We start from the raw sequence: 12,312 nt of genomic DNA, 5'->3' as shown, positions 1-12,312 counted from the left end.
TAATTTAAAACCATACAAAATCTGAAATTTATACTCTTTTAGTTGTCAAAACACAATTATAAAATATACTAATCATATTTCAATAATTAAAATAAAAAATCCATAGTATATAATTATAGGTTTAATAATTAAAACAAGAGGAGAGGGAGAAGGGTGGCTCACGGTGGGGGGTGATTGCTGGCCGGTAGGTGGCTGGTTGCCGGCAGTGACATGGCAGCGGTGGTGAGGTGGCAGCGGCGATTGGTGGGCGGCAACTTGCGTGGGTTTGCACGCATGAAAGAAACAAAGGAAATAAAGAATAAGGAAAAAGAAAAGAAAGAAAAATAAGGGAAAAGAAAAGAAAAGATTACTTACCTCAAAAAATCTAATTTTTGATCTCTTGTGTGGGAAATTTTTGGGGTTTAGAGGAATATTTATAGAGTACAGAGTAGGGATCTTGTTTGGGCTTAATAAATAAATGAGCTTTAGTTTTGAAATATTTGACCCACAAGGGCTCAAATAAAAGAATTGGACTTACTTAAATGAACTGGGTTGGTCCACTAGGAGTATGTAAGAATTGTTTAATACTATTATTTAAATGAGCCCAAACGATTATTAAACGTTTAGCCCAAAATAAATTATGCTTTTATAAACTCAATAAGTTAAATACTTTAGCCATTTAAATATTTAATTAAAATACTTGAGTACTTTAAAAATATATTTTATAATTAATTAAATAATTTATAAAATACATAAAAATATGGAGTATTATACCTCAGGTACTGTTTCAGTGGAGTAGCCACTTTAACGAAGGACTCAGAATGCGCTTCAATGGAGTGAAAAAGGAAAAAAGAAGAAAAAGAAGGTACTGTATAAACTTGTGGGGGACTTGGTGGGTTCACCGACAAGTATGTTGGTTGGAGGTGGCTATGTTGGGGTGGAGGTTGTTCGGCAAGTGGTTGGTTTGGGTGGGGTTGGCTGTTTCGGTGCGATGACAAGAGAAAAGGTGGGGTGGCTGCCGTGGAATGGTTGGGGATTTTTTTTATTTTTAATTTTTTTAATTTTGACCAATAGGGTGGTGACACGTAGACTTTTAGTCGAAAAACAAGCCGGAAAAGACAGGAATCAAACCGGAATAGAGTAAGGGTGGTAATTCCTACTAGTTTTGGGTTTTACAGGCGGTTTTTTTAAATTTTGTATAATGATGGTTTTTTTTACAAAAGTGGTATATTTGGAGGTGGTTTTTTTTTATTTTTAAATGTCCTTATTTTTAAGTTTTGAAAAAGAGAGAGGGAATGGGAGCAGTCATCCGCCACCAAGGGGCAGCAGTCAGACTGGCGACCACCACCACCACCACCTAGGGAAGTTAATAATTCTTAAAAAAAAAAAAAAGTTTAAGAGGAAAAATTCCCTCCAAAAAGACTGCTTTAGTATAGGTGTATATAGATTAATGGGTTTATTCGGTCACTATCTGAACATCAACACAAAGGTGAGCCTTGAATAATTCTCCAAACCAGACAAAGATTTTCAACAGAACTTGATACATATCATTATATCAATAGGAATCAAGCAACACAATGACAAACCCTAAAGTGAAGATATACTAAGCTACAGCTGGTAAATAAAGAGACAATCTCACATAATAAAATAGTCAGACTGTCACAATCCTTCAAGAAGTCTGGGTACTGAAAGACAACTTGTAGCATATCCAAATATACAATGATCTTGGACCTCTATATCCAAATGCAACCAAATACCGTGCATATCATATTAGGCTTTTATTATAAACATTGATAGACAGTGCAACTCCAATGATAATAGATGCAGTTGCACTACACCGGGATTTATTTTAAACATTACCAGCTTTGTTGAGAACCCCCTGAAGAATGACCATTCAACCTGTCAAGCACAGCATTAAAATCTACAGGTTGCCCACTTTCCTCCAGCCTTTGAATCACACTCATAACATGATCACCCCTGTACCCCATGCTCACCAACTTATCAACGAGCTCATTATAAGGATGGTTGCGAACGTATTGCTGAGGGGCAGGGCTGCGAATCATAAGATTGTTACTGCTTGGGGGAGGCATGTTTGGAACTGAAGGATTTGTAGGAGGATAGCTGCCTTGAGAGTAGTGACTTGGTTGAGGAGGGTGATGAGATCGACCTCCTTCACTGTCATATAACATGTATGTCCCTGCGGAAGAGATTGGTTGGTGAGATCCACTAGTTGCATATCCATCACCTGGCTGAGATGAAAAGCCAGCCTTCATATGTGGAGGGGAAGGCTGGGGTTGAATAGGTCTACTAGGGCCACCATACCCATAAGGCATTCCTTCTGGACGATTAACTCCTGCCTGTGGTATTCCTTGAAACGACATCTGCATTGGCATGCTGCTTGATATTGCCTCTGAAGGAGGCGGATTTGCAGGTTGACTAGGCATGTATGGAGGATAGATATTTGACTGGGGAGCTGGAGCTCTGATCTGATTCGGTTGTTGCATTGGTGGTTGCTGGGATGGGGGCATTGGTGATTGCTGGGGTGGTTGTACTGGTGGTTGGTGTGGCATTTGCATAGGCTGGGAAACTTGCTGGGGCCACTGCTGATACTGAGGATATTGTTGGGTCTGTGGAGTCTGACTTGCTTGAGTTTGTGATTGTTGGGGAGCTTGTGGTGCTATCTGAGGAGCTCGATACTGGGCATCAGCTGCAAGATATGATGGATGTGACTGAGCTTGAGGATTTGGTAACTGATTAGAAGGTAAATAATAAGACTGCATCTGGCTATGACTTTGTGATGACGGTTGTGAAGGTGCAATAGACTGCTGCTGAGCAGCAGGGTGGGAAGGTTGTTGGGCAATTTGATTAGGCAGGGCCAGAGCCAGTTGGGTGTTAGGAGTATCTGATACATCATCATTCTTTGTCTCGGAGGCAGATACAGTAGCTCTCTCATCTTGTGCTCCAGCCGACGATTCCTTCTGTGCAAGCTGAAGCTTAGCAAGTTCTTTTTGCGTTTCGGCTAATTCTTGCTTGTCCCTAAGTATCTGGACTGATCTGTGGACCTACAGTTAGATTAAGAGAATAAGATTCGACAGGCACACATTTAAAAAAAAAAAGATGATTGAACATCCTGCAGATAGACACCACATCCACACCCAAATTCTCCCCGCCCCCCTCCAACAAAAAAAAAAAATAATAATAAAAAAAAGGGGTTCTGCTACAGCCTACAGTGGCATCATCTTGCAATACAAGCTGGGTACAAATTAAACCTTACAGCAGAATGATGAAATATCAATTAAGCAATGCACAAAATTGTAAACAACCATCTCCTGACTAGAGAATATTTAAATCAGAATAAAGCTTTTTGTCTTTTGATTTGATGCTCCTGAAGCAACATAAACTCAGCAACCAAAACACATAATTCAATAAGATCCATTTGCCCAAAGAGAGCAAATTGAAGTAGAGCCAATGCTAACAAAACACTGCAGAACACACTTCCCCAACATGACTGCCCTTCCTATTTTTTGTCAGTCAGCTTTGAGCATCCCAAATTATATACTGCAGAAAGTCTGTTTACAAAGCTGCCACTATCAACTATCTAGACAGCTTACAAAAGAAACAATTTTTGGTTTGGCATCAGAACTTCTCTAAATAGTAAGAAAATTTAAAGGTGTAATCAGGGAACTACAGGAGTGCACAAGTGCAACACAGTAGATAGCAGCAAGCTGTGATGCCTATAAAACATTTGGAAGATTTTTTGGGGGTTTCTTCTAGCTGCGACTAATACCTGTTAATTTCTAGAAGTGTATAAATTCCAAGCTCAATAACTACAGGCTACCTTGATATGCATGATACACAAGACATTGACTCTCCACTAGCAGTAACCTCTGTTAATAAATGCCAAAAGAGGGCCTGTTGTTAAGATGACTTAAGACATGTGGTTTACATATTCAGCGAGATGCCCAGAAGGTCAAGCAAAAGTAACTTACTTCTTGAAGATGTTTTTCCAGAAATTTCAGCTTAGAATCTGCTTCCCCGTGATCACGGCCTAAATCAGAGCGCATTTCTCCAATTGACTTATCAAGGTTGTAGCAATACAATTCCAACTGTGAGAGACGGGAACTGATTCCCTCCAGGAAACGCATGAGATTGTCAGCATACTTTTTCATGGTCCTTTCAACTACTGAAATCATTTCTTGACTCAAAGATTCCTCGGGCTGATTGTAAGCATTAGATGTAGGAAACACTGACGACCTTGAAATCCTGCTTTTCTGAAAATCCTGCTAAGAAAATCAGAATAATTATTACAAAAACAACACCAAATTTTTTTCTTTATTAACGTTTAAGGTAGAACAGTGATGTCAACATTAAGTAAACAATAAGCTAAAGTTCCATTACTAAACCACAGTTACATTAAACTTCATTGCAGCAAATAAAATATTACAGTGCTTTTTATATAGATCTCCTAAATACCAAACTAGAGCAGCTATTACTTTGTTCTGGCAGAGGAAATTTGGGGGGGGGGGATCACAAATAAAGGTGTTTCGTTTTACACATTGTATGTAATACAAAGATCACATCCATAGCATCAAATCTAGGGAGCCCCACGAAAAATTGGGTCAGCTACTTGTCAATCAAAGGAAACCCAAAAAAGCAGCTACTACCACCAATGGTTTGGACTAAAAGGTCTAGAAGTGAGAGGCTTTAACCCTCCCTAATACATGAAGACTGAGATAATGTCATGTTCCACAGCATACTTGCATTCCAACAATGATAAAATCCAGAACCAAAAGGCATCGCTGGCTCTAAAACCCCATATCATCAACAAAAAAATAAAACATCAACCAAGACAGCCAACAGCTGTGATTATTTGTTAACTTGGTGAATTTAATAGTTTTGGATGATTCCATCTAGATCATTTACAAACCACACAACGTCAAATTATTCATATGTTATCTGAACATATGACTTGTTTAAAACAAATTACTTGTAATAAATACATAAAATTCCACAAATATATGATACCCTACCTCCAAAACAGATAAAGGAAAAAGGTTACAGCAAAAGCACCATCCATTGAAAAAGAAATAACCAGTATTAATCACTCTCCTGTAATCACAAAGGTGCAGTAGACTAAATCTCACACAACTACAAAACAGACTAAGCTCTTATCTTAGTAAAGCCAAATAATGAACCAGGTAACAGAATAAATCCCCAGAATAAATAACACGAAACCCTCGAACAGCTCTAGTTCCAAGATTAGCTCTAATCTTCCGCAATTTCAAAGGCATTGCAATCTATAGCTGGTCGTAACAGATAATATTAGATTGTCAATCTCCAAGCTTATGGCTTTGTCACCAGATTCATAAATTTTGCACCTACACCAACTATCATATTCTGATTCAACAACCAAATGAATTGATATATGAAGAAAACAGTTGAACAACGTTTCTGATAATCAAAATCATTAAATCATCTCCAAATCGCCAAAAATAACTTTTCAAACGGAAACACATTTAACTTAGCAACACAAATTTTTTCCTAAAGAACATAGCAATTAACCCTAACAAAACAGTTAATAGCATCAACAAATTCCTAATTAGGATCCGATCAAAATCTTCAACAAAACAGCATCATAAACCCTAAGAAATCAAAACAAAAAAAATCAAACAAAACTCAAAAATCAACAAATACCTTGTTAGCGTTAGCTCCAACAGACGGATCGGAGTGACTTCCATTAGACGATTCCTGATTAACATAATCTTCGTAGGAGCATAATATATCATCCGAAGCGAAATCAAAACCTTTTGAACCAGAAGATCCAGACGCCATTAAAACACAGAAGAACAGCTAATTAAGGAAAAGTAAGGATGAAGAATTGAAGAAATCAGACGAAGAAGCTAGGGTTTTCGATTTTTTATTTTATTTTTTATTTTTTATTTTATTTTATTTTGGGAGAGATAAGGCGGAAAAAGGAAGGTGGGGAAGAAGATTGCTTCTGTATGAGAGCTCGAGAAGATGCTTTATAAAACGTTATTATTTAATAAAAATGACACGGGGTTTTTTTAATTTTTTTTTAGGGGGTTTATTATTTTAATGTGATTAGAGAGAGAAAGATGAGGGGGTTGGTGTTGGCCAAATGGTTAAGAATGATGATTAATTTACACACGCATAAGTGCACTTAATTCGAACTAAATAGTCGTGGTTTAGGTGACATTACTCACATGATTACAGCTGGGCACGGGCCGGGTTGGCCTATGGGCGACATGGCACGACAGTCGGCGTGGCATGGCAGCTAGCCTGATCATCGCCTGGCGTGCCGTGGGCCGTGCCACGGACATAAATTGCAAATTTCCGGCACGGTCCGGCACTAGCCCGCCTCTTGGCCCGCGTGCCAGCCCGTAAGGCACGGCCCGCGTGGCGGCCCGGTCTGGCACGCCAATAACGACTATAATGAGAGTCGTTGCTTTGCTGCCGTTGCTCTTCCCCTCTTTCTAACGGCCATTAACGACTCTTTTTTCCCCAATTTGCCTATAAATACCAAATTTCACTTCACTTTCAAATCACAATTCAACTCATCTCTTCTCTTAATCTCTAATTATCTTAATCTCTAATTCTTTTATATTTTCTAATTATTATTTATTAATATCGAAAAAAAATTAAAAGCTCGTAATCGTAATTAGTGGAAAGCGTTGAAGCACGGTTGTAAGATCTAACTAATCTTTATTATTGTTGTTAATATTATTGTTATTACTTATTATTATTGTTATAATTATTGTTATTAATTATTATTATTATTGTTATTGTTATAATTGTCGTTATTAATTATTATTGTTATAATTGTCGTTATTAATTATTATTATTGTTATTGTTATAATTGTTGTTATTAATTATTATTATTGTTATTGTTAAAATTGTTATTATTGTTAATTATGGCATCACCAAACATGAACAACCCATCATCCTCTAGGTTAGCCCGATTTGTCTGTGGTAATAGTTCTAAGGAATCACCTAATCCAATTACCCCCCCCCCCCCAATTTCAAGTCTGACCAATGACTTGTGTAACGTCCCCCTAGGCTTTGAACAATTAGGCATGATGGTACTTTTGGTTTTCAACCCTATAACATGAATAATATGCCCGGATTTCCACAAAACCAATTTCCACCACCAAACCAATTTCCACAATTCGGTCAATTCCCACCTAATTTCTTTGACCCACAAAATTTTTATTCTAGCCAAGGTAGCCAACAAGATACCCTAAATGCCTCCGGTTCTACTACTAACCAACAAATCCCCGAATCTACAAACACCCAATTCCCAAACACACAAGAGCAATGGTTAACCGAAAGTGGCATGGTAAATATCAAAAGCCGCAAAAGTGATGTATGGATAAATAAAGCCCAAACAAGAGCAAAATGTAAAACATGTGGTAATATATACTCGGCACAATCCAAGTCCGGGACGGGACACTTAAGTAGACACATGAGAAGTTGTGCAAAACCAGCTAGTGATCCAACCCAACCAAAAATTTCGCAATTCCATCCACACGGCTTTACCTACAACTATGAGAGGGACAGGGATGAACTAGAGAAAATGATAGTACACGCCGAACAACCTTTTCTTTTCTCCGAAAGTGACCCATTTAACACTTACATTAACATAGCATTACAACCCCAACATAAAAGAATCTCTAGGAAAACCATTTGCCATGAAAAACTTCCTAGAGCACAAAATGCGGTTACAAGACGAATTGAGTAAACTTAATTGTAGAGTGTCTTTGACTGCCGATTCTTGGGATAGTGGTTATAAATATCACTATTTATGTGTGACTTGCCATTGGGTAGATGATCAATGGTTGTTACAAAAACGAATAATCCATTTCAAAATGCTGGAATACCCCCACACCGGTATTAACATTGCTCACCATTTAATGGAAGCAATAAATGAATACACACCTTCGAGAAAAAATCATGTCTATGACATTTGACAATGCAACCTCAATGATATATACTGCTAATTATGTCAAACAAACCTTGACCGATGTAATATTAGATGGTGACGCACTTCATACTAGATGTGTTTACCATGTTCTTAACTTATGTGTACAGGATGAAATTAGAGCAATTGGTCCATACTACAACAAAATTAGAGATGCTATTATGTCTATTAATAGCTCAAACATGAAATACCAAGAATGAAATAGTTTTCTAAAACAACAAAAGATAAGAGCAATAAAAATCAAAACCGATTGCCCAACTAGGTGGAATTCCACCTATGACATGTTAACCAAGGCAATTGAGTACAAGAATCCGTTGACAATTTTTTACAACCAAAAATTTCCAAACAATGCTATATATGAGGATGATTGGGATACATGTGAACGATATATGCAATTTTTACAGTTATTATATAACATGGCGTATTATTTTTCTTCTGTTTATAATCCTTGTGCTCAAAACTTTCTTTCAAATGCATGTTTACTCGCCCAACTTTTCGCTGATCATCGCAACCAAAGTGATTATGATCAGTATCTTCCAGCAATGGAAACAAAGTGGCGTAAATATTATAGTGAAATTCCTTTAATTTATATTTTTGCTTCCATATTAGATCCTAGGCAAAAGTATGAAAATACATTTATGTTAGTTGACATTTATTTTCAATGCATGCTTCTTGACGATAATGTAGATACCTATAAGAGTAATGTGAAGGATCAGTTTTTTGCTTTATTTAGAGTCTATGAAACCAAATATGGCACCGTTCCTCGCTTAGGCCCTTCCCAACCATCCAAAAACGTAAGTAAAAAGGCCAAACATTTATTTTCACAAGCTACTAACTTGATTTCAAGGTTTTCAGGTGATTCATCAATAAGGAGAACGCAAAGCGATGTCTCGGAGTTGCAAATGTATCTGAGTTACGACTTCACCAAGGGCATGGATGACGATGAGATAAACAGCCTCGACCTCCTTACATGGTGGAAACAAAAAAGCACGAAGCATCCAACTTTGGCGGCAATGGCACGAGACATTCTTGGTATCCAAGTCTCCTCCGTTGCCTCCGAACGAGCTTTCAGCGCATCCGGGAGGGTTTTAGACGATAGAAGAACAAGTCTAAAACCCAAAACACTTGAAATGTACGTGTGTTTCAAAGATTGGTTGGATGCTGAAAATCGCTCACAAGACCGTTCTTACGATGACAACGACAACGATGAAGGAACCTCCGCTTCCGACCATTCGAGTTCGGCTAGTTCCCAATCTATGCAACTAGCCGATGACCTTGAAGGCGAAGGCGAAGACGAAGACGAAGACAACAAGAAGAAGAAGAAGAATAAACAATTTTTGTATATTGTACGATTTCTATCATTATCAACATTATCATTTTACGATTTTTATCATTATCCAATTTTTGTTTAATATCCTTGTACGATTTTTATCATTATTATCATTGTACAATTTTTTCAAGTAATAATAATATGAAGAATGCATTATTCACATCCAACGTCCATTTTGCCTTTTTTTCCCGTTAAGTTATAATTTGTAAATTAATATAACAAAAAAAAAATTATAATAATTAATAATACAAAAATAAATATAATAAATTTTAAACATTAAACTATAAAGTAATAGTATAAACTAAATATATATATATATATATATTAAATATAAAAAATAATAAAACATAAATATTAAACTTAATTAATTTTAGAAAAATAATAATATAAGATTATAAGTTATAAACTATTAAAAAATTAAAAAAAAAGCCAAAGCAAAGGCGGCAGCCCGGCACAAGCCCGCTCGGTACGTGGGCCGTGCCGTGGGCTGGCCTGTGATTTTGGGTGGCACGACACGGCACGCTTCCTCTGGCACGGTGGCATGGCATGGCACGGCCCGGCACGTCGGAGACCGTGGCCCGCCAGGCACGGCCCGCCACGGTACGTTGCCCACCTTTACACATGATAACATAAACAAAATAACAACATTGTATATCTAAAAGTGCATCAACTGTTGAAATATATACCGAAAATAACACGAATGGAAAATAATTCTCTCAACCAAGCACCTTCCTCCGAAGAACAAGACCAAATCAATCGTTCTTCCAAGAAACATAAAAGAAAAATTAATCATTTAATTTTCAATAATGAAAATACTCAGCAACCAAGTTCTGCGAATACCCCTCAAATGCCCCAACCTGCTCAAAATTCCATCTCCTTTCGTGACCTGGTGGCTAATGAAGTGTGAATGGAGAATGACATAATTCAACAATTTGACATGAATGAGGATGATATTTCAGATGATGATGAACCTCCGGATGACCTGCTAGATGATCCGAAGTGCCCTGTCATCTTGCTGACCAAAGAGGAGAAACGCAGGCTAAGAGAACCCTGGCGACACACCGTTATCGTCAAGATGTTTGATAGCAAAATTGGATACATGGCTCTAATGAAGCGCTTGAAGAAAAAATGGGAATTGAAAGGGAGATTGGTCCTTACTGACATTGGACATGACTATTTCATAGCAAGGTTTTCAAACCTTGGGGACTATAATCATGTTCTAACGCAAGGCCCTTGGATGCTTGATGATAATTACCAACAATACGCAAATGGCAACCCAATTTCATCCCTGATAATGCTCCTTTGCGCTACTTAACAGCATGGGTTAGAATTCCGCATTTGGCCGTTGAGTATTTTGATGAGGAGTTACTGAACAAAATAGGAGGAAAAATAGGCAAGGTGATTAGAATTGATAACTGTTATAAACGGAACTGCGGGAACAAAAACAGTAAGAACAAAGTTACCGAAAAATAGACTGAGTCGCGGACTATGTCGCTTTCTTTAGAACATTCACGGCACTGCCCTGAAAAGGTGCAAGCAGTTCGTACTAAACCGGATGTTCCCCAGGATAAAACAGCCTTTCTCTATTGAAATTATACCGGTGGAACTGCACAAAACCACCGGGCAACTAAACACCCAAAAAGAAAAGAAACTGCTCGAGGGTTTTGTTTTTGTGAGGAAAAATAGAGAGGAGAAGAAGATTGCTTTCTGTATTTTTTTGTGTATCAAAAACAGGAAATCAACACGCCTTTTATAGGAAAAATTGCAACGTAACTGCTGCTGTTTAATTAGGCACTAATCACGCAATTAAAACGGTCATAAGTTGAACGTTCAAAACGGATACAGAAGATTAATGCGTGGCAAAACGTTTAGCAAAAAATCAGTGAAAACGTTTGCATGATTAACGCTCCATTAATCAGTTTTGAATAAAAACGGTCAAATGTAATCAGTCAAAAACGTTTAGCAAAAATCAAGGAACTAATCACGCAATTAGCCTTGTCCAAAAAATAAGTTTATTTAATAAGCCCGACCCGACCCAACCCGGCCCGGCTCGGTTCGGTTCGGCGCGCGTGTGTGTGATAGATGGTTTACCATATAGGTCCTCCCTCTCCACAAAATGTGGGTAGCCCAAGGGCCACACCCCTTTAGCCCACTCTCTATATTATAAAGAGAGTAAAACTCTCATTTCCCACCAATGTGGGACTTTGAGTTTTTCACAAAATTCACACACTACACACTTGTTGTTCCAACAATAACAACTCTGAACTAGCTCAAAGGGGTCAATTTACTAGACTCAGCGTTGAACTGGATTTATCTAAGCCTTTCTTGTCAAAATTCTGGCTCAAGGGTAGAATTTGGAAAATTCAATATGAAGGGTTGTGTATGATATGTTTTAATTGTGGGAAAATTGGTCATCAGGGAGATTATTGTCCACTTAAAGAAAAGCAAATGATCGAGGAAACAGGGGATGTTTCTTATTCCCTTCAGGCTGTTAACAAGGAGACTCCCGATTGAACATCATGATTATGGATCCTGGATGATGGTTAAAAAACCGCCACCACGGCGTCGTAGTGTTAGACTAGAGAAGGCAGCTAATGCTCATGTGCAACAGGATCAACGGGGCATCCAGATGCAGGGCCAAGTTCATGAAGTCAACGGGTCACATAAAAAGGCAAGTGGGTCAAGATTTGCAATTCTGGAGGAGCAAAACAAGGAAACTGACAATAATTTTGTGGAGGTAAATTTGGGAAATTCAAATTCCCCAAGCGTTAATTTGAGGGATTCCCTTAACAAAATTATCAATATGGGAGATGCTTCACAAAAAGATAATCTTAATTCAAAAGATATGCCTTTTAACTTGGGTAAATCTTCTCAAAATCCCATGACTAGTGGTCAGTTTTTGGGTAATTCGAAACAATGGAAACAAATTAGGAAAAAAGATAAGCCTAAGCAAAATAATATCCTAACTGATTCCACTGATATTCCTTCTATAAGCAACCTAATA

The 12,312-nt window shown here is 37.8% G+C and overlaps 1 protein-coding gene across 2 annotated transcripts; it reads right to left on the bottom strand.

Annotated features, from left to right (window-relative positions):
• Positions 1-1,469: 1,469 nt before the first annotated feature.
• On the bottom strand, positions 1,470-6,191 carry LOC110685196 (altered inheritance of mitochondria protein 3-like). Of its 2 annotated transcripts, none has more exons than XM_021861675.1 (3): positions 5,674-6,191; positions 3,969-4,262; positions 1,470-3,041 (listed from the first exon to the last, which is right to left on the bottom strand). In XM_021861675.1, the coding sequence occupies exons 1-3, from the start codon at positions 5,809-5,811 to the stop codon at positions 1,836-1,838; spliced, it is 1,638 nt and encodes a 545-aa protein (XP_021717367.1). In that variant the 5' UTR covers positions 5,812-6,191; the 3' UTR covers positions 1,470-1,835. The 2 variants fall into 2 exon arrangements, with proteins under 2 accessions (XP_021717367.1, XP_021717369.1); XM_021861677.1 differs by having other exon boundaries at positions 3,969-4,259; positions 5,674-6,184.
• Between the last annotated feature and the right edge of the window lie 6,121 nt (positions 6,192-12,312).

This window comes from Chenopodium quinoa, unplaced genomic scaffold, assembly GCF_001683475.1.
Source record: "Chenopodium quinoa cultivar QQ74 unplaced genomic scaffold, ASM168347v1, whole genome shotgun sequence".
NCBI lineage: Eukaryota > Viridiplantae > Streptophyta > Magnoliopsida > Caryophyllales > Amaranthaceae > Chenopodium > Chenopodium quinoa.
This window is presented reverse-complemented; position numbering and strand designations above follow the sequence as displayed.